General features: G+C 52.4%; 9 protein-coding genes and 1 non-coding gene across 10 annotated transcripts; 7 read left to right on the top strand and 3 right to left on the bottom strand.

Annotated features, from left to right (window-relative positions):
- Window positions 1-511: 511 nt before the first annotated feature.
- HD553DRAFT_328487 (molybdopterin binding oxidoreductase) lies at window positions 512-2,925 on the top strand (the record flags this gene model as incomplete). The annotated part of the gene is made up of 13 exons (XM_046181875.1): window positions 512-559; window positions 642-688; window positions 760-1,226; window positions 1,355-1,413; window positions 1,478-1,562; window positions 1,626-1,652; window positions 1,729-1,861; window positions 1,930-2,020; window positions 2,080-2,203; window positions 2,274-2,350; window positions 2,431-2,539; window positions 2,605-2,662; window positions 2,727-2,925. The coding sequence occupies 13 exons, from the start codon at window positions 512-514 to the stop codon at window positions 2,923-2,925; spliced, it is 1,524 nt and encodes a 507-aa protein (XP_046037327.1).
- Window positions 2,926-3,231: 306 nt separating this feature from the next.
- Window positions 3,232-5,659, bottom strand: HD553DRAFT_349327 (major facilitator superfamily domain-containing protein; the record flags this gene model as incomplete). The annotated part of the gene is made up of 12 exons (XM_046183453.1): window positions 3,232-3,340; window positions 3,397-3,501; window positions 3,566-3,672; window positions 3,735-3,793; window positions 3,858-4,024; window positions 4,095-4,156; window positions 4,236-4,308; window positions 4,382-4,684; window positions 4,761-4,901; window positions 4,975-5,038; window positions 5,117-5,391; window positions 5,481-5,659. The coding sequence occupies 11 exons, from the start codon at window positions 5,657-5,659 to the stop codon at window positions 3,414-3,416; spliced, it is 1,518 nt and encodes a 505-aa protein (XP_046037326.1). The 3' UTR covers window positions 3,232-3,340; window positions 3,397-3,413.
- A 572-nt stretch (window positions 5,660-6,231) lies between these two features.
- HD553DRAFT_349326 (nitrilase) lies at window positions 6,232-7,720 on the top strand. Its single transcript, XM_046183452.1, has 6 exons — window positions 6,232-6,340; window positions 6,407-6,764; window positions 6,824-6,845; window positions 6,910-6,968; window positions 7,037-7,088; window positions 7,161-7,720. The coding sequence occupies exons 1-6, from the start codon at window positions 6,283-6,285 to the stop codon at window positions 7,680-7,682; spliced, it is 1,071 nt and encodes a 356-aa protein (XP_046037325.1). The 5' UTR covers window positions 6,232-6,282; the 3' UTR covers window positions 7,683-7,720.
- Window positions 7,721-7,952: 232 nt separating this feature from the next.
- On the top strand, window positions 7,953-10,182 carry HD553DRAFT_213381 (uncharacterized protein). Its single transcript, XM_046177181.1, has 10 exons — window positions 7,953-8,085; window positions 8,190-8,294; window positions 8,376-9,009; window positions 9,080-9,102; window positions 9,171-9,197; window positions 9,256-9,363; window positions 9,425-9,650; window positions 9,713-9,778; window positions 9,857-10,037; window positions 10,109-10,182. The coding sequence occupies exons 2-9, from the start codon at window positions 8,270-8,272 to the stop codon at window positions 9,924-9,926; spliced, it is 1,179 nt and encodes a 392-aa protein (XP_046037324.1). The 5' UTR covers window positions 7,953-8,085; window positions 8,190-8,269; the 3' UTR covers window positions 9,927-10,037; window positions 10,109-10,182.
- A 313-nt stretch (window positions 10,183-10,495) lies between these two features.
- Window positions 10,496-11,845, top strand: HD553DRAFT_341133 (aliphatic nitrilase-like protein; the record flags this gene model as incomplete). Its single annotated transcript, XM_046182607.1, has 5 exons — window positions 10,496-10,632; window positions 10,705-10,845; window positions 10,910-11,230; window positions 11,309-11,627; window positions 11,690-11,845. 5 exons carry the CDS (start codon window positions 10,496-10,498, stop codon window positions 11,843-11,845), a joined length of 1,074 nt encoding a protein of 357 aa, XP_046037323.1.
- Window positions 11,846-12,709: 864 nt separating this feature from the next.
- On the top strand, window positions 12,710-12,796 carry HD553DRAFT_t43. The gene has a single exon. It is a non-coding gene; the product is annotated as a tRNA-Gln (tRNA).
- Window positions 12,797-12,958: 162 nt separating this feature from the next.
- Window positions 12,959-14,067, top strand: HD553DRAFT_341132 (uncharacterized protein; the record flags this gene model as incomplete). The annotated part of the gene is made up of 4 exons (XM_046182606.1): window positions 12,959-13,196; window positions 13,258-13,333; window positions 13,395-13,515; window positions 13,573-14,067. The coding sequence occupies 4 exons, from the start codon at window positions 12,959-12,961 to the stop codon at window positions 14,065-14,067; spliced, it is 930 nt and encodes a 309-aa protein (XP_046037322.1).
- Window positions 14,068-14,692: 625 nt separating this feature from the next.
- On the bottom strand, window positions 14,693-16,849 carry HD553DRAFT_341131 (uncharacterized protein; the record flags this gene model as incomplete). Its single annotated transcript, XM_046182605.1, has 13 exons — window positions 14,693-14,776; window positions 14,841-14,950; window positions 15,014-15,116; window positions 15,179-15,322; window positions 15,381-15,512; window positions 15,579-15,622; window positions 15,688-15,807; window positions 15,876-16,087; window positions 16,145-16,154; window positions 16,225-16,236; window positions 16,314-16,341; window positions 16,395-16,588; window positions 16,651-16,849. The coding sequence occupies 13 exons, from the start codon at window positions 16,847-16,849 to the stop codon at window positions 14,693-14,695; spliced, it is 1,392 nt and encodes a 463-aa protein (XP_046037321.1).
- A 167-nt stretch (window positions 16,850-17,016) lies between these two features.
- On the bottom strand, window positions 17,017-20,558 carry HD553DRAFT_309300 (uncharacterized protein). The gene is made up of 15 exons (XM_046179671.1): window positions 19,660-20,558; window positions 19,516-19,566; window positions 19,205-19,435; window positions 19,047-19,135; window positions 18,883-18,978; window positions 18,751-18,812; window positions 18,614-18,681; window positions 18,414-18,549; window positions 18,085-18,341; window positions 17,946-18,012; window positions 17,824-17,876; window positions 17,730-17,764; window positions 17,587-17,665; window positions 17,417-17,502; window positions 17,017-17,352 (listed from the first exon to the last, which is right to left on the bottom strand). The coding sequence occupies exons 1-15, from the start codon at window positions 20,250-20,252 to the stop codon at window positions 17,147-17,149; spliced, it is 2,109 nt and encodes a 702-aa protein (XP_046037320.1). The 5' UTR covers window positions 20,253-20,558; the 3' UTR covers window positions 17,017-17,146.
- Window positions 20,559-20,828: 270 nt separating this feature from the next.
- On the top strand, window positions 20,829-23,557 carry HD553DRAFT_309299 (P-loop containing nucleoside triphosphate hydrolase protein). The gene is made up of 14 exons (XM_046179670.1): window positions 20,829-20,937; window positions 21,030-21,043; window positions 21,118-21,197; window positions 21,288-21,431; window positions 21,502-21,761; window positions 21,831-21,926; window positions 22,007-22,271; window positions 22,349-22,389; window positions 22,462-22,538; window positions 22,627-22,693; window positions 22,770-22,883; window positions 22,954-23,116; window positions 23,191-23,242; window positions 23,307-23,557. The coding sequence occupies exons 1-14, from the start codon at window positions 20,921-20,923 to the stop codon at window positions 23,309-23,311; spliced, it is 1,395 nt and encodes a 464-aa protein (XP_046037319.1). The 5' UTR covers window positions 20,829-20,920; the 3' UTR covers window positions 23,312-23,557.
- The last annotated feature ends 254 nt before the right edge of the window (window positions 23,558-23,811 follow it).

The following is a 23,811-nucleotide window of genomic DNA, read 5'->3' as shown; positions in this document are numbered from 1 at the left end:
GTACCTTTTTCTCCTCTTGCGTATTCGGCCGCTCCTTCCCGGTCATGCGTCACGGGTAGCCGGAGTATTTTATGGCTGACGAACATCGATCCTGTGATACGTGATACGGAATGTGATCATGGTCGTACAGGTATATATACCCTGCAGCACAGGCTTCACAACAGGCAGAGATCTAGAAGCTCAGCTGCTCCTCAACGTTAGCTTGCTTTTGGTCGAACTGAGAAGACGTCCGAATAACAACGCCGATTAACACAAACCCTTCGAACAAGATCCATCCTCGAACGGCTCGACGTAACGGAAGTAAACCATCATGAGCAACGTTTCGAAGACCTCCAACGACCAGCCCGGGTCGACCTCTGAACGTGCGAACGATCATCAAAAGGGGGACACCAGTCCGGCTCACAGGAACGCCAGTTCGGGGTCACATCACCACAGGGGTCCCAACGCTCCCAAGAATGTCGAAGAGTTTATCGAAGGTCAGATCCGGGGGAAGCAGAATGAACAGGAATTGATGGAAAAGTTCCCGACCGATGAGACCGTATGGCATGGGTTCGTCAACGTGAGTCGCATGGTAGATTGATGATGACCCGAGATGCCAAAGTGCTGAGGATGGACACTGCTCCTCAACTTAAAATTATCAGTGGGAGAAATATCCGGATCGCAAGGAAGAAGCGGAAAAGGTCCTCAAGTCAGTCCTACGCCTCCCTTCATTCCGCATCCATTCAAACGCCCCGCTAACATCCGCTCGAACCGTTGTAGACAACACACCTTTACCCCGATCCCCGAGTTCCAACTCATCCCGTTACCGTCGACCAACCCGATCTTGCTCGGACATCGGTGGAAAGAGTACCACCTGGCTCTCGGACCGAACTTGAACAAGATCCACGAGGAGAGTTGGAAGATCTTCAAGGAGGAGAAGAGGGAGAACATGCTAGTCGTCCTGGACTTTCCTATGAACTGCGAGCCGAAGAGGTCCGACCTACTCAAATCGCACATCACCCCGAATGATATCCACTTTGTCCGCAATCACGGTGGTGTCCCCACCGTGAGCGACGTCAACAAGTACTCTATCGCCATCGGTGGGCTTGTCAAGAATCCGGGGGAACTCTTGTTCAACGATTTGAAGGATCCGGCCAAGTTCGAGCAGGTGGAAATGACCATCACGCTGCAGTGTAGTGGGACGAGGAGGATCGAGCAGATCAACCTCTACCCTGGAGAGGGTGACGGTACGCATTGGCGATTTTGAGTACAAGAAGTGGCCGTGAGCCTTGCTGATGCCTGCATCTTTACATGTTCATAGAGTTGTTGAGCGCGTAGGTGGCGGTGCCCCTATCTATGTCTGGTCGGCTATGAGCTCATATCCATTTCATCAGACCCTGGGCCGAAGGAGCCATTTCCACCGCTCGATACAAGGTGAGCGTCAGGCTTGCCAAAACTACAACTTCTCGCTAGCTTACGTGATCATCACATCATGCAGGGAGTCCAAGTCAAGGATGTCATCGCCTACTTTGGGGGTGTCCTGCCGGAGGGGCTTCACATCGAGGCTATCGGCGCGGATACCTGTAGGTCCCTTCCTGTCTTTCAACGTGATTACGGCCGTTGATGTTCCTTCGAAAACTGGGCAGATTTCAAGAAGAACAAGGTGTTCAACTGTGAGTCCGTCAAGGGACTGCGCAGCCGGGCGAACAGGAAATGCTGATCCTGTTTTCCCTCTCTATTTACTATAAGACACCGTGTCGGTACCCTACCGAAAGGCCAAATACGATGAGGCTTTGTTGGCTTATGAGATGAACGGAGAGCCGCTCCCTAAGATTCATGGTGGACCTCTCAGGCTGGTCGTGCCGGGTGTCATTGGGGCCAGGTAAGTAGGATCGACAGGGAGACGTCAAGCTGGGTCGGATGATGCTGATGATGAACGGTGATTTGCAGGAGTACCAAGTGGGTTACCAATATCAACATCTTGCCGGAACCCAGTATGGGCCCGGTGCAGCGCCAAGAGTATCTGTATTACACTCAGCAGGTACGTCGACATAGGGATGTTCGAGAGAAGGTCCCCCCCACTGATGACATGCCTTGCAGGTCGGAAAACACAACGCCACCTTCGCTCGAGGGTTCTCCATCCAGGATATGCCTGTTTCGTCGGCGATTTTGACCCCGGGGGACAAGGAAGCCATCGTCCACGACGGATTCATCCATTGTGAAGGTGAGCATAAAACAAAGGCGCTGACACCACTCGCGAGATCTGGCTGAAAGGTTCGGCATGCCTCTTCTAGGTTGGGCGTACTCTGGCGGTGGTTCTTGGGTCGAGAGGGTCGAGATTTCCATCGATGGCGGTTTCATCTGGAACGAGGTGAGCAATTGGCCGATGGCGCTCGGGGTGACCAGAAAGTAATGCTACCGGCCTAACCTTGCTGCATTGATGCGCTGTAGGTACCCGAGGAAAACCTCTCTCCCAAGCACTACTACGCGATGAGGTTGTGGAAGATGGACGTTCCAGTTCCCGTTGAAGGTTGGATCGAGTTGGTCGTGCGATGCTGGGGTCAGTCTTTGTGCGAGATAATACACTTGACGATGCAATCTGACCTGTCCTGGCCACTTCATTAGATTCTCACATCAATACGCAGCCGACCTACGTCCGAACGGCCTGGAACTGGACTTTGCAGTGAGTCCTGCTTCTCTATCTCGAGCTCGAGATCAACTGGACTCACCCGCCTTGCTCGCTTCAGCGTTACGTCTTCCGCGCACCGTGTGCCGGTTTACTCGATCAACCGGTCGATCCCGGCAACAGCCCAGCGATTGAAGTTGCTCGAAGAACATGGCGAACCCATCGTACCCATCACTCACCCGGTTGAATTTGCGGTCGAAGGCGAGGATGAGTATCTCGACGCCATGAGACTCAAGGGCTCGCGTGAGCCCGTCGAGTGAGGAGCGGGATGGATTTGGTGTTGCACATCTCGCTCTTCATTCTATCTTCATGACGGACCTGCTGTGTAACATGTAGTGGGATAATCATAAACGTCCAGATCATATGAACGTCAAACATGAGCTGGCTCGGCAGCCAACAGGGTTCGAGGTACTGTAATGCACAAAGGCTTCCCAAGCGGCCCAATCTACTACGTACCACGCTGTCTCACCTGCACGAGCGCCTAAGAGTACGTGCCTGCCTGGCCAAATACGCGATTTGTCATCATCTCTTGCATCTACTACATGGGGTAGAAGCCGCTGATCCCGCCCGCCTGGACCACATTTATACAAATACCCATGCTACCCTAGTCTTGACAATCCACGCTCTCATTCGTTTACCCCAACAATACATAGGAACGGCAAAAAGGCACATCGCCTTGGAACAATTTCGCATCAGCTGTGACATCGGATACGAGAAGAGATCGCGCTTACTAGGCTGATAGCACCGGTCACGTAGAACCAGGAAAGCGGACCGGAGCTAGTATACCAATCCGCCAGAAGAGTGTATTTCCCCACGCGTACAAGGCTTTAACCAGCCTGTTCGAAAGGAATCGGCCATTGTAAGTTGCCGTGCGGGTACCGATGTTCCTTGGAGACTTACATGATGATGCCGAACGTGTCCCCTCCTCGAGCGGGAAATGCGCTAGAGGCGTAGGTGATACCACAAATAGTCCCGAATGCTGCGCCAGCGACTAGAAATGCGAGGAACTGGATAGAACTCGATGAGCAATGGTTTAGGGAAGAGTAACGAACTCGGCGCAAGAGCTTACCACAGCAGTGACGAGGTAGTGTGCCCCATGTTGGACGGTATAGCCCATACCAAATGCGCCTATATTTCCCTCACTTCTGAGTAAGCATTGGTACTATCCAGGCAACAGCAACCTCGTGTTCACCAATAGCAAAACATATCCCGCAAGGCATCACCAAGACAAGTCTCATCTCGGCTTCAAAGACCCCCTTGTTATGCTTGGATAAGATCCTTACGGCATGGTCGTTGATGGGTCCAGCGGATAGCAGTGCTAGCATTGTACCTATGAAAGGGCTGATACCTCCAATATAACTGTGCATGTAGACCAACCTGGTCGCCGATGAGTATTCACACAGCGCGCATCCCGGAAAACCCCACTCACCCGATTTTGGCCGTGTCGAAAGAGTAAGGGGGAGCGCCATATATCTGGCTATACAGCGAACTCTGTCCGAGGAACATAGAGATGTGAACAACCAGTCTGCCAAGATTTCATGCTCGGCTCTTAAGCCTCGTGCCCACTTACGAGCTGGACAAACCAAGTGAAAGTTGTCATGAACAAAAAGGCTGCATACAGGACGTTGGGCGACAAGAGAGTTCTAATGTGTTACGAAGTCATCCATCATTAGCTTCGGCCTGCGGAAAACTCTGGACTGTACCATATCCACCTACAAAGCCGGCCGACAGAGTGCAAGCGTTATGCTTTTATCACGGCGAATCGGTCTCCAGGGTCGTAAATGGTAGCTATCGAAGATGGCCCTTGGGTGTATAGGCGCGGCGGTTTCCAACGGTTGGACAATGGCGGTACCAGATCCTTTCTTGGTGTCGTCATGTACTACGGTTCCCGTCTCGCCGTCCCGATGCACAAAATCACACGACTCAAGCTGCCTATGATAAACAGTCTCGGGAACGAACAGGATGGTGGCGAAAACAGGGAGGATTGTAGCCCCGAATAAGACCCAAAAAGCGATATTCCTATGTCAGGGAGATTTCCCCACCTGGTCAGCACCTCTAAGCGTCACGTACGTGCAAGCGCTAATCAAACACGAACCTGCCAAGCCTCTGAATAAGGATGCCCGAAATCACCGGAGTCAAGCAGATACTTCCATTGAAGGCGAATTGCCAGATAGCGATGCGAGTACCCTGTTCGTGTAGAAAGAAGATATCCGTGATGCTGGAATTCACCAGACATCTTGTCACGTGGAACGTCCAATCGGCAAGATTAAGGCCTTATTCCTGGAATGATGAGATGCGCCTCGACTCACCCGTATGCACCCATACCAAATCCTTGAAGGATCCGGGCTCCGAGGAGAGAACCATATGACTTGGCTAGAGAAGTTGAGCCCGCGAAGCGATCAAGGGATTTTCAGAGCTGTGATCATCGCTCCCATTGAATGATGGACTGACCGAGGGCACCCCAAATCAGACCTGCGAGGAGCAGTATGTTGCTGACGAGAAATGTCGGGCGTCGGCCGAGCGAGTCTGAGACAGACACGCACAGAAAGGACGCTATTCCATACGTCAGAACGAGGTCGCCATTGATCGCAATAACTTTGGTCAACGAGACATGGTACTCGGTGAGGATGTTTCCAAAGTCCGGTGTCAAGACGGGGCCGACTACACCGACAGCTATCGCTCCCAGCAGGAGCGAAGCATATGCGACCTCCTTGCGAAACCGGGACCTGCCGCAGGGAAAATGAGCACAATGTCAGGAGCTCGCAACTAGACATCTTCTAGGATGGGAAGCGATGGGTACGACACCCTGACTCACCAGTTCAATGGATCATCTCGATGTTCGCTTGGTTGTGGCTGCAAGATCAAGCTTGCATCCTGAGCGTGCCGCTTCAATCCGAGAGCCTGCTCTTCGCCGCCGTTCGATGGCGGGTGGAGTAGACAGGTACCGGGGATGTCACCGGACACGGCTTTGGCCTCGAAAATCCCTATTCCCATTGTCGAAAGTGTGCGTCTGCAAATAAGATTGGGCAATCGCGGAAAGATGCTGGTCGTCAGCCATTAAGTGTAGGGGTATATATACACTAATCGAACCCAGAACCTCCCGCAGTATGAGAAAACAGAGTGATGCTTGTCGACAATCGTGGGTGGTTGGTGTGTGTGAGAGATATGTGCGTAAGAGGAAGTCAACTTCCGTCCCGCACGCGGACCGACAAGGATGGCAATCGGACTTTGGCAGACAGGACACCTCGATATACGTTCCGTCGCACACGATCTCGGCGTTTGCTTTGATGTATCATGACTCTGCTAATCTTGACTTGAGGGGCTCTTATCTCAGACTTATCTCGAGGCAAAACCCCATCGCAAGGGAATAAGAGGCACATCGGATTTGCCCCACCGGAAGTCATCTTCCGCGTCCAGGGCTTGCCACGCGCGGGATGGGTCAAGGCTGAAACGGGCAGGCCATTTTCATGCGTTAGGGAAGGAGTATATAACAAATAGACACATCAAGGAAACTGGGGCGAGGGTGTCAGTGTCAAGCCCATAGGGTACGTATCAAGGATAGACCGACTCAATCAATTTACTTTGATCCGATTTTGATTCACTTAGCCGTTCGCGCCATGACTCCTCTCAGACAAAAACCGGCCTACAAGGTGGCGGCGATTCAAGCTTCTCCAGGTGAGTACCAGACCGCCAGACGTCAGTCACAGTCTGATTCTGGAATAACGTTTTCCGTTGCCCCAGTATACTTTGATCTCGAAGCTACTTTGGCCAAAGCGATCGCTCTTACCCGCGAAGCGGCCTCCAATGGGGCTACCCTCGTCGTATTCCCCGAGCTCTATCTTCCAGGCTACCCCTTCTACATCTGGCTTGATCCCTACGGCAAGTGGACGGAAAGAACCGAGGGATATTACGCCAACTGTCCTGCGATCGATGGACCAGAACGCGACATCCTGGTCTCGCTGGCACAGGAACTACAAATCACCATAGTGATGGGATGCGGGGAACGAGATCACGGTAGCCTCTACATGGCTCAATGGATTATTGGCCCAGAAGGACTGATCGCGCAGAGGCGCAAGTTGAAACCGTCCTTAATGGAGAGGTGAGTACTTGTACGATGAACACCTGTTGCAGTTACCAATACTAGTTCCTGTCTTTCAGGGTCGTGTTTGGCGAAGGCGATGCAAGTCGAGGCATCAGCAATCTCGAGATCGACGCGTTTCTGAGACCTCACATTGTCATTCCAGGGGTCCGACATCCGAGTACATGATTCGCCTCTCGGAAGGATCGGCGCTTTGAACTGCTGGTAGGCACCGCGAAGGAGACCATGTTGAGCGATCGAGCTTTGGCTGAGCTTGTCGAGCGACACTGCAGGGAACACAACGTGCCTCTCATCAAGCATATTATGGCGTGTCAACATGAAGAGGTTCGTTGGAACTGGAATACATCGACCTGGTCAGGCCTCTTAATATTCGATGACGACCTACTCGCTACACAGGTTCATTGCGCGAGCTGGCCCCACCTACACGACAACATGCCTCATCATTCTCTAAGCCGTACTGCCAACGTCGGATCCAACCGGGCTTATGCGATCGAAGTCGGTACTTTCGTCATCATGGCGACTGCACCAATTAACGAACAAAACGCCCAGCACCTGTGTGGCGACGACCAAACCAAGCGGGAGAGTTTAGGGATGGGAGGCGGTTGTTCGATGGTCTACGACCCCGAAGGAAGGGAGATTGCGGAGCCTTTAGACGAGTACGCTGAAGGGATCGTGTATGCCACGGTGGACCCGGTCAAATGCAGCTTGGCGAAAGCAGCTCTGGACACGGTCGGTCATTACGCTCGCGAAGATGTCTTCAGGGTAACGTTCGATGCAGAACCTCGCCAATCGGTCAAATTACACACCTCAGACCCCCGCAAAGATCAACGGTTCAGGATTTCGAGAACCGAAATGTTCTCTACGGCGACGAAGCGGTTGTGCGAGAATGCCGGGGCGGCAAGTGTTATCCGGCCATAAAAGGGGTTCTGACTGAGCGACCGACCGGAGGCTTGCTAAGATCGCTGTAGAAAGGTTGATAAAGCCTCTCGTCAGCTTGTATCTCGATGTCCTTGTACCTCTTACACCTGGCTCCATATCGAATGAAGATCATCTTTAAAGTTAGATTCCGTGGGAAGGGGGGGGGGGGGGAAAGCGACGCGCAACGAGTATCTCCGATAAGAGGATCCACCTCGGCGATCGCCCCCCGGACAGCACGTCAAGATGGCGATGAATCGTCTCTCTCATCCCAAATGATAATATGTATATGCCTTCTTCCCTCAATTGTTGAACTCGGTCAGAGCCATAGAAACCCCGTCAAAGCATACTTGATCACATACACCATGGGCCCGCTCAGAAAGAACGTGACAACAGCTTGCGACGCGTGAGTAGCTTGCGGATTTCGCTTCGATCTCGACCTGCACAGCGACCTAATCGTTCGCTAACGCTGTTCGTGCCGGATCTACTCGGGTTTGGCAACGTGAGAAGTTGTAAAAGACGCCGGATCCGATGTTCTGGAGGACGACCAGAGTGCGAGACTTGTCAGAGATTGAACAAAGTCTGCGTCTATGCAGAAACGGATGGAAGGCTACTGTGAATATGCCGTGGGTGTGATCCGAGTCGACTCGTTCTGTACTCATTTCGCCACGAGTCTTTCCTCTTTCAGACGAGCAGCAACAAGAGAAGAACTGTTGAGGCTTCGGGAACATGTTCGACAATCGCGCGGATCTTGCGAGATCCGGGATAGTGATGCATCCCTACCGAGTGAGGCTGATCATATACAGCCAAGATTACCGCCCTTTGGGACAGGAGGCATGACCCTTGATATGGATGGAAGATTGCATTTGACATCGAAGGCCACATTTTATCGCTCCACCGAGGAAAATTTCAGACCGGAAGAAGGGCTCGAAGCGGATGTGCCAACAGGAAGGACGACGGTACCGACAACCTTACCGGAAGATCGATATCATCTCGAGGCATCTTCGCTGATCAGCCTCGCTTTCCGAAACACCGTCACTTTCGGTATAGTGGACTTTTCCAGCGATTTTTGGCAAGAGCGACGGAAAGATCCGATGGGACGGACGCCGTTCTACTCTCGGTTCCTGTACATTGTGCTTTTGATAATCGGCTGGAGGCACCAAGTAGATATGGGTGTCATCGAACGGTTTTACGACCGATCTCGAGACCGAGGTTTAGATCTGATCCGCGTGGCCAGGAGAATGGTTGATGAAGAGGCGGAGAATCCCAAGCTGAGCACAATACTCGGATTGTATCTCTTGTGCTCCTGCTTGGTCGGGATGGGTCAAGAGTGCGTGTCGGGTCTGTGCAAAGGCAATCTTGGATCGCTTAGCTGAATAGCTCTATTTCTGTATCCTCAGCCGAATCGCTTCCGTATACTACTGTGAGCATTCGAACAGTTCAGGTAAAGCACATTGACCCTTCTGACCGGATCATGGTATTCTTTTGCAGCTATTGGTATATCCCTGGCACAGGATTGTGAGGATATGTTCCTTCGCTCTTCTGAACCTATAAGTACTGATGGATCGGCTCATAGTCAATGTCCATTTACGATGCGATGACCAGCTGACAAAGCTGGACATGCACGTCGGCTGCGCTCTGGATCGGGGTCGTCGTTCTGTTGACGCGGCTACCAGAATCATCAGTGCGTCTCTTCCGAAATCCGAGCCTTCATGATCGGCGTTGACTCTGTCTATTACCGCTAGCGGCTTGGTGGTCCTCGTACTTTGCTCGTGGGAGTGTCGCCGATTGGCAAGCTCGTACCCAGAGACCGCCGTTGACTGGCGGGTCTTCTGCCGAGCTTATTTATCCATATCATTTGGAGCTCAGCACACTTGGCATCCAGATATTGCACTGCAGTCATTCGGTGATAATCGGCGACGCCGAAAGAATCGTACGTGCTAAGAAGGTGCAAGACGACATGAAATCATGGTCAGTCTCAGCGGGCCAAGCAATGGGATCAGCTAGCTGAGTACAGAATACAAAGTTTATAGGTCTCTTTCGCTTCCTGAAGCCTTGAGATGGCCCAACGTATGCGACACTGAACATGCGTTACCAGGGTGAGGATTATTCTGGGAAAACCCGCAGCCAATTCGTATTGGGTAAGCTCATGACGATTGAATCTGACAGCACTATAGCTACGTTGGCACTGTTCGAGGCCTATCACATTTTGCTCTGTCGGCCGTACCTATTCGGAGGTCGACCTGATAGCCTGAATAGCTTATCGACATGCATCGGAGCAGCACGAAATATCGTGTCACAGATTCGTTATCTTCGGACTCGATTCGACGTGTGGACGTTCCCCCTCACCGTCCAACAGTGAGTCAGTCCCTGTGATCGACGTTCGTCAGATATCGGATGTCGGTTCTGACGCGGTTGGTCTTCGACAGTATCATTTACGTCGCTGGCACCGTTATCATCGTTCGGCTCTCGGGCGTTGCCCCATTGGAGGCAGGGGATTCTTATCGCCTACAGCAAGATCTAGATTACTTATCAGATGTCCTAGAGGCTATGTCAAGCATCTGGCCAGCAGCAAATCGTAGCTCTTTGTCCTTACGGCAGTTGGCGCAGGAATATTGCTATGCCGCTTAAGGAAGAGGGGAGGCGTGGAAAAGATTGTCCCGCGCGGGAAGTTATCTTCCGCCTGTATGAGTCCGAACATCGCGCTATCGAGAAGCTCAAACCCAATAAATATAAAACGCCTCCGTTCGACACTCCGTTTCGACAAACGCCAAAGTCCAGAACGGTCAACAATCACATCCAAACTCGATATCATCATGATCAGCCTTCCGAAACTCGTCGGCAGTCTCGCCTTTCTTATGGGCACATCGCTCGCGTCTCCTATTGTCAAGAGGAACGGGACGCGTTTTGATCCGGCCGATTTTGTGGTCGCTGCTGTTCGTGCGGCGCCTCCGTGAGTATTTGGGGTGATTGGAGATCGAACCCATGTACTCAGGGCTACGATGCTCATCCATCCTGTCCTCAGTCAATGGTCTTTGCCGTTGATCAATTATACATACGGTGGCATGAACCTGGACGCGACCGTCGCCTATGCTGCCGATCTCATTCAGCAGGCTTCTGACGATGGCGTCGGACTGTTGGCGTTCCCCGAGTTATACTTTCCTGGGTCAGTGAGATTGTCCCCGACCTGTCGATCAACGCTGATGAAGGCTGCTTCTTAATCATCATAGCTACCCTAAATACCTCGATGCCAATGCTTTTGTTCCCGACTTAGTAGACAACTCCCTGAGTATGGATGGGCCTCAATGGCGACAGCTTGTGGCGGCGGTTCAACACGCTGCCATCTACGTGGCTATCGGTTTCTCCGAAAGCGATGGTGACAAGCTGTACATGAGTCAGGCACTCTTGTCGCCAGAGGGCGACGTGTTGATACATCGGCGCAAGCTCCGACCATCTGGTGGAGAGCGTACTATATGGAGTGATGGGAATGTCGGCGGATTGGAGGTAGTCGACACGCCTTACGGGAGGATGGGCATGTTGGAATGCTGGGAGTAAGTCTGGCTCAAGCTTCGCCTAGAGTTTGCCCTGGTTCTGGGAATTCAAGCCCCCCCCTCCCCTCCCTTCTGCAGACATTTCCATCCGTCAATGACATTCAACGTCCAGGCTCAGCTTGAGGACATCCACATCGGGGCCTGGCCGTACACGCCCAACTACAACGCTACCGGATGGGCATACTGGCAGACTGCCGATGTCAACCTTGCGGCAGCTCGAACCTATGCCGTCAACTCTGGTGCCGTTAGCGTAGTGCCCAGCATCGGCAAAGCTGTGATCTTTAGCGCTCAGGGCCTGGTGCTCACGGAAACTCCGGACGCCGAGACGAGGATGTCCGAGGAGCCATTCATCTATACCTCCGTCAACACCACTGCGTTCCGTAGGACGGCATACAACGTGAGTTGGTAGGGTTGTCTCGATTTTCCAGAGGCGCTCAATCGTCTGTAAACGTGTGACAGATCAACGGCGAGGAGAGTTGGGGTACGCTACAGCAGATTGTGAATTCCTTTCCCAAAGGTAACCCCAAGGCGCAAGGCTCGTTTGTTCTACCAAAGGAGATCCGGGTCGACGATCTTTTAAAGGCCGCGCGTAACGGATCCCTGTACCACGATTGAGAGCCGCAGATAGCTAGGAAACGGCTTGAGAGGTGCTGGTGGCCGTGCTCAATCATGGACGTGATGGTCACGGTTGCTGCTTGAGCGTCTTCGGCCGTATACTGATTGGGTGTTTCGAAGTGTGAGGATCAATCACGCGTATCGTAACGGTCGAAGCATCATATGGAAAAGTCTCCCCGACATGGTCATGAATGACGTTGTTTAATTGTTTAGGATGTGCGGGAGGTCATCAGGCGATCTCGATCGGCAAAGCCCGTCAAGTACGGGGAATCGACCGAGTTTACGGATGGTCGTCTCGGTGTTCGTGTTAGTGACTCGCTGTCGTTCAATGATGTTCAAGTAGATTGTGAGCCGTGATGAATGGTCAGACTCGCTTTGACAAGCGCGTTGTTGCACGTGCTGGCAACGATCTGTGATAGTTCACACTACTCGTTGCGCATCCGATAACTAGCTGTCATGGCATCAGGAGTCCATGCATGTGTCTGTCACGTATTGGAAGTTACAAATTGTTGTCGAACAGCTCAGCACGGTCTTGTAATTAATCATTTCGTCCGGTCAGACGTTGTGCGCTTTGTCGCCGATACTCCACACGCTTAGGTCGAGGAGGGTCCCCTCGGTGAGTAATTATGAATGACCTGAATCGAGACGGCTGTGCAGACAATAACAGAATTTAGAACCCCGACATGCCATAGCTCCGGATGATGGCAATTTCGAAGAGGGGTCTGCCTGAGCGATAAGAGAGATGGCGGAGGGCGAGACGGTTTATCGTGTTTTGAAGGCGTAAAGCAAACCGTAAGATCTATTGCTCTTCGCTGTCGGATTTTTGACATACATATTTACTTATAAAAATTGAAAAGCATCACTCGCGATTTCGTATAATGGTTAGTACACCAGATTCTGATTGCAATATACAATCTTCTGGTAATCTGGGTTCGATTCCCAGAATTGCGTCTTCTTTTTACCTTTTTTCCAACCCTATTGATCTCTCCCTTCCTCACGTGACTTTGCTATGGTTAGCCCACTATGACTTGGCCCTCTCCAGTATTATCATTGAGCTACACCTAGGACATCTCATTATCCGCTTCAGTATTTGATCATTTAATATATTCACCCATGCCCTCCATCAGTTCCGACAGTGAGGATGACCTCCTCGCCATCTACACCCAGCTCATGCTGGACTCGATCGACGTCCCCGATCGCTCGGCTGTCGAACCGGCTCGACCGATGTTGGTCGACAGCAATGTCAACCCGAAGCCAGCCGAGATGAACGCCAAGAAGCGCAAGCTCGAGAAGAAGAAGATCAAGCGTGAAGAGAGCAAGCGAACCAAGGCTGATCTGGTGGAAGAGGCGGGTGAGCAAGACGGCTCCGATTATCAAACACATCGATCGCCTGCTCAAACGCTATCTCGCAGAGTTCCGGCTGTTCTCGAGGCAGCCTATCCGGGTCATCTCGCTCTTACCTCCAAAGGAGGATATGACGACGGTCCCGTGAGTTTGCGATTCCCACAAGATGACTATCTTGACTTTTGACGTCCCGACCATGCCGCAGAAACCCGCGTCATATCGAATGGACCAAAGGCGAGGTCTCGACCCGACGGGCACGGATCAGGTCGACCGTAGTCAACGGCGACCGACTGATAAAGACCAGACTCAGGGCTTCCAAACTGCAGGTCAGTTGCCCGGGATTCTACGACTAGTACCGACCTCTCACAACCGCTGCGTAACAGCCAATCTCCCCGTCGCTGTTCCACACCGAATCGTTCCCCTCTGACCCTTTACCCAACCTTCTCCTCGCCGACCGATCCAAGATCGGCTTGTCTCCTATGGTACAACGAGCGAATCCACCTTCCAAGCCGAAATCCAAACGACCGGAACGACAGACGATTCCCACTGTCACCTCCCCCTACCCTGCCGATATTACCGCTCCACTGCCCCGACCTCTACCAGAAACCCGGGCCGATCAACGCCGTCAATCGCGAGAGAGAAAGAAGCTAGCCCGTCGTGAAGATCGCCTCGGCTTGCGCTCATTCGAGACGTCGTTGTCTGGCAAGACACAAAAATTGATCAAGCGACGGGAAGCTCGTTACTGGGCGCCTGCAGTCGGGCTGGGAGGTGCAGCGAGGGGGTATGCCTATGGCTTTGCAGGCAGTCGAGAAGGGGCAAGGGACATTCAATCTGGTTGGATACGGGATAAGATGCGCAAGGGGGCATTAGACGAGTGAGACGCTGGGTGATACGAGCGATCAGACTGCGGACCGATCCTCTGGAAAGGGTTCCTCGGCCGCCGCACCGAAGTCGACCATGGCGTATGGGTCCTGGATGGAAGGGTTGCACCATGTTTTCACACGGCGCACGTCAATGCCCCGCCTCCCACCGCACGACTCTGCGGATCTGTCACCAGTCGAGCCTCCGCGCTAGCAATAGTCACGCAAAGGCGGAAGATCAAGATTTCAGCGAACACCGTCACCAAGACAACGCCCTGGCAAGCGAATATACAATAGGCGAAACATGCAGAGGTAGTGAATATGGCATCGCGTCAAGGCCTTTTCGAGTCACCAAGAAGAATTCGCCAATCTCGATTCTTTACCTGATACGAGCAACAGCGTTTCGTCGGGCACTGAAATCTATGTCTTCATAATCCTGGAGCTCTACAATTTGGCGAATGTACAGCCTGATGAGATTCTCCAACAAATTATGGCATGCCATCCGCCTCGTCGTCACCGCTCAACGTCGCAGGAGACGGCTTTTGCAGACAGGCAGGTTCGACGCTCGACATGTCTGGGCGGCCACATAATTCTTTCAAGACGTGAAGTTATCCAAGATGTTCAATCTATGCAATATTGATCATCACCGGCTCCCACCGCCTGCGGGGTTCACAATGATATCTCTTATCAGTGCAGCTACAAAGTGTCCATCCACGCGGATTGATCCCTGAGCATGTCAACGGACTCTGTCAGCCGCCCAACTCTCTTCTGTCTGATAAAGTAATTCGTACCGCATCGAAACCTGGGGTCGTCACCCGCTTTTCGGGCTTTTCAAAGACATGATCGTTGTGGATCGGGTAATAATAGTGACCCAGCAGGGTCGAGAACACATACCAATCGGCTGCAAAGTCTCATCACTCAACTGAAGTGAAATGTGGTCTTGAGCTGATCGACCTGGACTCACGTGCGAAACCCCCTTCATCCAAGATTTCGATGACCGATGAAAAGGTTGTCGCAGGCATCCACATCGCCTGGATCAACTTTTCATCATGAACAGACAGGATGATCTGATGACGACGCGCTTGGTCAGTAATAGGTTGAGCAGCTTCAGCGTGATCGGGATCTTTACGCTAGCTCTAGAAAGCAGCTCGAGACGGGTCTTGGGATCCATCTGCTTGAGTTGGCTGACGTGCACCTCTGCGACATCCGTCAATGTATGTAGGGCTTCTATAAGGGTTTCGTGGTCGCCCTTTGCGAGTTTTCGATGTTCTCCCTATCGTAGACCGCAATAAGCTCCGGAACTCGCAGCAACCCTACTGCGAAGCGCTCACCTGGTTGTCGACATACACGACGACCGGTTTGTCGACAGGCGCGATATATGCTTGCAGTCCGGCAATCACGTTCTCGCGGACGGGATCCATAAAATCAAGCCGAGCTGGCATTGGTGCGATTACCGCATTCATCTGTTCTCAAAAAAGTCGTTAGCACTAATGTTGCGACCTACGAAGTATTTGACAGTGATCACGCACCTTTCCCCATTGATCAGCTAAGCCCCTGGCGGCATGTGCAGCCTCTGAGGGACAAAAATTCATCTCAGCGTCGACGTTGAACGACCACAGACGTTCACTACGACCTTACTTCGGTCCACGATGACCGCTCGATCGAGCATGACCGTCTGTCCCGCTAGCGAAAGGAGTTTCAAGACGTTACGCTCCTCGAAAGTCGCTCCTGGCGCAACACTAGCCAGAAACCGTACGTCTGTGGACCACACGACAGCTTCCTCAGAAAGCTGCTCGGTCTCGGCGGAACCAATACTGCATACTGACTCTTGCTGTCCCCGTCGTTCCATGTCGCGTCTTCGCCGCATTTGGGGAACATCCATCTCGAAGGGAGGTCTGGCAGGTTCCCGGTCTGCAAAGTATTGAGTTCGACACCAGGTTCATTGAAAGCAGATTTTGAGCCGTTGATGTGAAGCGAATGGGGAGGAGCGAGCGATAATGCTTTCCAGCCTCCGGTGAAGAGCTCGGTCAAGAAATTGCTGTTGTGTAGAAGTGAGAATCTGGAAGGAAGTCCTTCCTACGGCTGGGAGACTCACTTGTGATAGACTACCGGCAAGTGATGAGGTCGGATAAGCTGTCAAGAATCGTCTATCTCTCTTCTGCTGGCACAACTTACTCATATAACCATCTACAGTCCGGTAGTTCAGAGACAGCTATCAGTCGGTACTTCTCTCAAAGTGGTAGCTCGAGACTAAAAAGGATTACCTGGTCCTGGCGGATCGTTGAAGATGAACTAGATCTTTCTATCAGGATGTCGGTCGCCTGAGGCATATTGGAATGACATACCGTAGTTCCTGACAATCTGCCGACCACGGTCCCAAGATCGTCTTCGGCCTCGGCTGTGCCGATCCTGCTGAACGTCACCTCGCCAGGTCCTACAACCTCTTTGTGATCAGGAGTGTTCTCCAAGTCGTCCGAGACCGCTATATATGAGCCTTCGCTGATGTATAGATTATCAAACACGTTATATCCCCAAAGACCTGAAAACCAAGTATTGTAGATGGCTCGAGCCGGTTCGCTGCGGATACACGGCCAAACATACCGGCCACACGTCTTGTTGTTGGAATTAAACGGGACAAATCGATGATGGGGTCGATATGTGACGCATCTGATTGTCCAGGATGAGTTCCAATCTTTTCGCTTGCCTGCGAACCGTTCCGTGTCGAAGTGTATAGGAAGACGAGTAGTAGAACGAAACCCAACACCCCGATCACCGGAGTGTTCGATCTCGGTCTGACCATATTATAGACACACTATGCTTATGCGAGCGGTCTGGATGGACAGACGTAGCTATATGAATCAAGATGTATTGGCAAAATCTAGCGACTTGTGCCAGTTGCACCTTGCAGCGAGATCATCGTCCAACCGCCGGTCGCTCAATATTGCTTCCGATAATCGGATGTAAAGGCGGGGTCCATGCATGATCTAATGGTACGAGTATATGCAGTACATCCTGACAATCACCTTCTACCCCGCTTCGTACCCTATGCCAACACGACCTGAGAACAAAATACACACATCTACAGATAAATTCGACCTCATGCAGGAATGGGCAGCGCCTCGGCCTCTGCCAACTTGTCTGCGGCATTCTCCAGCGGGAGCGGCTTGGTCTCGCCTGGCACAGGCTTGTCCCGGGAAGGCAATATAAAGTCCATCTTCCCACTATCCCGATCCGGGCTCATCAGTCGGGCGTACTCCAGGTACATCCGGAACATGTATGCCTGCATGTCCTCCCGTCGCCACGCTGAAAGATTGCCGCACAGGTTTTAGATTCTCGCTTGTGTCACAGCATCGCCGTTTCTACTCACTTCGTTCCACCCAACATTGCCCGTTGCTAGCGATCCTACGCGCAACCTCGTCATGACCGCCTTTACCCTTGGGAGAACCTCGGAAGCTGCGAATTACCGCAGCACAAGCCTATGAGCTTCCGTATCTTCGACGTTACCTTCAACGATCACTTGCCAGCCAAAGCACTCACAACGCAAGGATGGACCATAGATCGGAATAATCCATCTTGGTCGGCACATAAGCGTACCATTCTGGCAGATGGTGCGTATCTATAATCAGAGGACTAGGTCAGCTTTCCAATTCCATTCCAGGTCATTTCGCATGTCGACTGACTCCACTCGGGGAAGATGGTGGCCTTGAGAACAACGCTAATCAAGTAACGCGATCAGCCTGGACTGTTACGGCGATAGGCTGCCGGCCAACTCACTTTCGAGCGGCCATCAACCGGGGAAACCTAGAACTCCACGAGTTGCCATCCGTCTACACCAAACGATTGGAAGATACACGCTCAGTAGCCGGATTGGTTTCGGAAGCCTCGCTAGTACTCACGTCAAAGACGAATTTGAAAGCGTTGGATCGCTCGGGGTTGTCCTGAGGAGCAAAGTTGAAGTTTTCCCTAGCAAGAGCCAGGCTGCAATCAGCCTCGTCGCATCAACCAGGGGCGAAAGCTGTAGCGGTCGGTACCTACTTCATCTCATCGCAAGTACCGTCACCCCAATCGCACTGCCAAGGCCCACCGCTCATCGCCACATCCATGTAATACTCGCCCAGAGTGCTCCCGCTGATGTTCTGAATCTCTGCCTGTCCCGACGTGCCGATGGGCATTAGGACAGGTTTCCGCTCAAACGAGACGTCGTTGGCAAATTTGTGGAGACGTTCTCGGTGCGAATCCAGCCACTTGGCACCGCCCTTTTTGTTATGCATGATCCCGGTGGCCAGACCTCGCTGGATTCGAGGGGGAAGAAAAGAATATCCGGTTAGGCTGACCTCGCAGTATCGTCTCACAACGATGCATACCCAATACAGTTTCCCGCTCTTGGCCTTCCATACCGGATCGTCACCGACATCGTCCCGTCGGCCGTCCTTTCCGACCGGGGTGATGGGAATGTCCGCATGGAGCGCAGTTCGCGAAGGCACGAAGATGGGCAGTAGCCTAAGCAGATGGCGTCATGTTAGCTTGGCTGAAAGGCAAGATGATAGATCGACATGGTATTTGCCTAGTGTGTGGCTTGGGCTGGCTTTCGGGCCCCTTGATCTCGAGCGCGATCCCGTGATTCTTTAAGATCTGCGACGAAAGATGATTCTACGAGTCAGAGACCGTATCGAGCTGGTATATGAGCGTCGTCCGACGTACCGAAGGGTGCTGACAGAAGTCCATAGCACTCGCGTGCGACGAAACAAAGGTATCGGTGGCAGCTGAGACGTCCGCGCAAGTACTTTGTCAGACCAAGCGAGATATGTTACAAGACTGAAAAACCGAGCTTACCCTCCTCGACATGTCCCTTAACTGCAGGGCTATCCTTAGCACAGGCAGCCAGCCAGTTCATCTCGGCCTTGTCTTTCTCATCCACCTTGTTGGTAACTTTGGCAAGATACAGCCCCAATTTTCAGCCCGGTGAGCCCTCAGCGGTCGAGGATCTGCACACTCACCTTGCTTCTTCTTGGCTAAGGTTGTCAAATCTTTCATCCGATCGTGATCAGGCAAGATGCTAGGCTGATCGTGAATCGTAAACGTGGCCCTGCGTTTCCGTCGGGTTTCCGATCAGCATCATGCATCATACGTAAACACAATCTCGTAACAAACCTACCTGAAATCATTGAGCATGCCCAAGAACGGCTCCATCAGGTTGACCTGCGCATCAGCCCTCGGTCTGGAGGACCACCACTTGTCCCTCGAGTAATCGTCGTTCCACTGAAGCACGACCTTGCCGTTCTGAACGATGAGCGTAAAGGTTTCGACAACCTTTTCGGCCTCGGCGTTACGTTTGGCAAGTTCAGCAGGAGAAAACGCGTAGAATGGGAGGAGGGCATTGAGGATGCTGTTCGATGAGTTGTAGATCCAGACACCAGCAGTTCAGTGGACGCTTGATAGGCAAGTGATAGATTGCGAAAGGCTCACGCATCGTATTCGTCGGGCAAGAGTACCGAACGATCGCTGATGAATTGCCACCTACTCCGCAACCGTGAAGCTCTGTCAGTGGCCCGCCCAGAAACTTGTATTCCCATTCCCGGGTCTTTGGTGACAGGGAACCCCTGCACTCACCATTGATCGAACCCCAACGGCGGATTCCTATTCCACCTCGTCTTGTACTCTTCGACGGCTTCTTCCAGCGATTTGCTCTGCTTCGCTACCATATCCTTCCATTTCCTCTCTCCATCCCTTAACAATCCCAAGATCGGGTTCGTCAACGACTCACTGACCGGTTTCATGGATTTCGCGCTCGACGTCGAGTTCCCATCCGAATGCGTCAGGGGAGGGTGAAAGACGGCCTGTTTGGCACGAACGATTCCATCCGAGACTTGCTCCAGTTCGACCTGCTCGGCCCGTTGCTTCTCGTGTTTACTCAGGGCATCAAATGGGCTGATGAACAGGCACCTCCCGAATTCATCCCACTCTTCTGGCGAGTCGCCAAGCGAGAACCCAAAGTTGTTGGATATCGAGTCCGGGAACCAGTTGACCGGGTGGATTCGAGATTCAGTTGACGGACTGACGAGACTCCGGGTCTTTGGAGTGGAGAAGAGGCTGATGAGGATGATGATCGAGAGGAGGGCGAGGAGATTGAGGTAGCGTTTAGGGATGCCGAACGTCGCTCGACCGCTAGGCGATGCACCGGCTGAGCTGGCGTTTCTGAACATGGCGGCCAGAGCTGAACGCCGGCTGGTGCACGGTTGCGATCTCGGTGATGATGTGGTGGACTCGATTTGTCCGATGTCTTGAAGCGAAAGAGTGTCGGTGTATGTCGACTCGAGAGCTGACAAGAACAAGAAGGTCGGAGAATCACTACAGCTCTGGCGCGTTTTCCCTGTAGCGTTACGTCGATCGGATCGTCGATGATCGATGAACACACGCTAGGTGCTAGGTGAGGGGGTGGGGGTGACCAAACGCAGTTTGTACCTTACTGCTGGCTTATTCTGCTCTGTCGATCAGCTCTAGTTTCTGATAATGAAAGAAGAAGAAGTGGAACATGTCATCCATCCCATGCCGGGTGGTCGCACAATCGATGCCCCATGCCCCAGCGCCCAGGTCGCGTTCTGGGAAGTAACTTACATCCGTGCGCGAAAACACGGCGATCACGTAAGGGATAACGGCAGCGAAAGGTGTGACAAATGGTGAACTGCGAGTCTCAGCCCTGACCTGATCACTACTCATCTACCCCCTCGGAACGCTGTCGTAATCGAGGCAACCTCGACATCGTACATCGTCTCAAACAGCAGCGATATCAGGTTCGAGTTTCCTGGCTCCGCTACAACATCTACTTGTCACATATAGATAGGATATTATCAACGACAAGCTCTGAACAGCGATGGCTCCTGTTAAAGAGTGAGTACCCAGCAGCTCGGGAAACAGCAGTTCCTTTGGAGCGAAGGTTGACGAAGCATACCCTTGCTTGCTTCGTGATGTTCGTTCACCAGGAACTGGGAGAAGTGTAAGCACGCAGATGCTTAGAATGTATCTGAGATGAGAACAAGAGCTCATCAAGTCTTGCACGTGCCGGATCAGACGAGAAGAAGGTGGACGACAAGCCCGAGGAAAAGATCGTCGCCCTGGATGACACCGACATTCAGATCCTCAAAACCTATGTGAGCCGGGCGACATTTCGCCAATCATAACCAAAGCTGTCGACTCATTCTGTCCCGAATGCTATTCTGTTTGTCCTACCAAACTGATAGGGTCAAGGACCATACTCGTTGGCACTGAAACGGATCGAAGCCGAGCTGAAGGACATTCAGAAGCGGATCGACGAGAAGATGGGCGTCAAGGAGAGCGATACCGGTTTGGCCAGGCCGGATATGTGGGACTTGATGGCCGACAAGGTGAGTCGCAGCGTCGTTCTCAGCAATTCCACGATGACGGACAGGCTGACAATCGGGCAATTGACGATAGCAACGTCAAGGAGAACATCCCCTGCAAGTCGCCCGATGCTCCAAGATCATCAAAGCCGGATCCACCAAGACTGGTCCAGGCGGGACCGAGACTGGGGAGACTGACTCATTGGCATCCGCTCTCAACCCTCAGGACGGGGCTGGCGCGGGCAATCCGGAGGGTGACAAGTACGTCATCAACGTCAAGCAGCATGCTAAGTTTGTGGTTGGGTTGAGCGACAAGGTCTCGCCCACCGATATCGAGGAGGGTATGAGGGTCGGGTGAGTCGATAAAATACGTCGTATGGTGCAAGATAGGGCTCGGCTAAACGAATTTGGGTATCAACATAGCGTGGACCGAACAAACTACAAGATCTGTATGCCGCTCCCGCCCAAGATGGACGCTACCGTCTCGTTGATGGAGGTCGAGGAGAAGCCCGACGTAACGTGAGGCTCACAAGGACTGCCGTATTGCAAAGACAACACCAAACTCATACCATTGAACCCTCCTCCTGCAACCTCGACAGCTACGACCAGATCGGTGGATGCAAAGAACAGATCGAAAAGATCAAAGAGGTCGTCGAGACCCCTTTGCTCGAGCCCGAAAAGTTTGTCGCCCTCGGAATCGACCCTCCCAAGGGAGTGCTCCTGTTCGGACCCCCAGGAACGGGAAAGACGCTCTGTGCGAGGGCTGTAGCGAACAGGACAGATGCGACATTCATCCGGGTGATCGGGAGTGAGCTGGTTCAGAAGTATGTCGGTGAAGGAGCCAGGATGGTCAGGAACATCTTTGTGAGTGTCAGAATCTTGCGTTCAATACATCCGGTCGACGTCCTGAATTCTGACGTCTTGTCAAATACGTAAAATAGGAATTGGCTCGTCAGCACAAATCATGTATCCTCTTTTTCGAGTGAGTCGAAATCTTCTGTACGTAGGGTACAGGAAAGGGATTGACGTCTATCTCGATGTTACGTTTTGCCAGCGAAATCGATGCTGTCGGAGGAGCTCGATTCGACGACGGTGCAGGCGGAGACAATGAAGTTCAGCGAACAATGTTGGGTGAGTTAGGAGGCGTTCGTCTTGATGATCGTTCATCGTTCAAGAACCAACACGCTGATATCTTTCGATCGATCTCTGATGCATACAGAATTGATCGTTCAATTGGATGGTTTCGACTCTCGAGGTGCTATCAAGGTGTTGATGGCGACCAACAGGTGAGGGTCGATTGTCACACCTTTGACGAGGGATCTGAGCGAGTTTCTGACCGGACCTCTCCATCGCTCTCTATAGACCCGATACCCTCGACCCTGCCTTGTTGCGTCCCGGTCGACTCGACAGGAAGATCGAGTTTGGTCTCCCTGACCTCGAGGGAAGGGAGCAGATCTTGAGGATCCACGCCAAGACGTGAGTAGCTTTCGATCAGGCCTATCAGAGATGCGCTGGATCTAATTCCTTGAGGCTTGATCATTGATAGGATGTCGGTGGCGCCCAACATTCGATTCGGCCTGGTCGCCCGTCTATGTACCAACGCTACTGGGGCCGAACTGAAGAGCGTGTCCACCGAGGCTGGTCTATTCGCCATCCGGGCGCGAAGAAGGATCTGCGAAGAGGGAGATTATTTGAAGGCCGTGGAAAAGGTTCGCTCTTCTGTCCATGCTCTTCTCGATCGCAACTGGCGCAGCAGCTGACACAGATTTTGGTCTCGCTGCAGGTCATTAACCAAGGAAAGAAGTTCTCGTCGACGTCCCTGTACTCGACTTATAGTGAGTCCCGACGTCTTTCGGCTCTACAAACGAACGGTTTCCTAACAGCGCGTTTACTCGACAGACTAAACGATGACCTGACGGGAGGACCTTGACCTTGATGACGAAACGACCTATACAGAAGACGTGTTGTATAACATGGAAATGAACATGCGATGACGATCGTGCTCGGGGGTTGGTCAAACGGATGGTTCGGTGTGATGATGATGTGATGACAGTTCGATGGAATATGCAATGGATTTGGGGTCCTCGCCCTGGAATACGCCCCCGGTTCTACGCCACATGCATGCGAACGCCATCGAGCTCATTTCCGAGGATGAATCTGCAGCCGCCGCCCATCATCAGAGCCTGCCGGTCAATGTCCTGAGCCTCGTCGTTGACCGCGAATGCTCCACACAAAGACGTTGATGGATCATGAATGCGTTGGGAATGTCGACCTCAAGACTGATCAATTTGCATGAGCACACAGCGAGCGTAGGGCATCATTAACTTTGCAGCTGAGAGCTGTACGGCCGTGTAGCTCTGATCTATATTTGTTGATATGGTCGTGTACGAATGCCGTGTTGTGT

The sequence above is a fragment of the Filobasidium floriforme genome (assembly GCF_021052385.1).
Source record: "Filobasidium floriforme strain CBS 6241 chromosome Unknown HD553scaffold_8, whole genome shotgun sequence".
Lineage (NCBI taxonomy): Eukaryota > Fungi > Basidiomycota > Tremellomycetes > Filobasidiales > Filobasidiaceae > Filobasidium > Filobasidium floriforme.
Note: the sequence above shows the minus strand (reverse complement) of the source record. Positions and strands in the feature narration are given on the sequence as shown.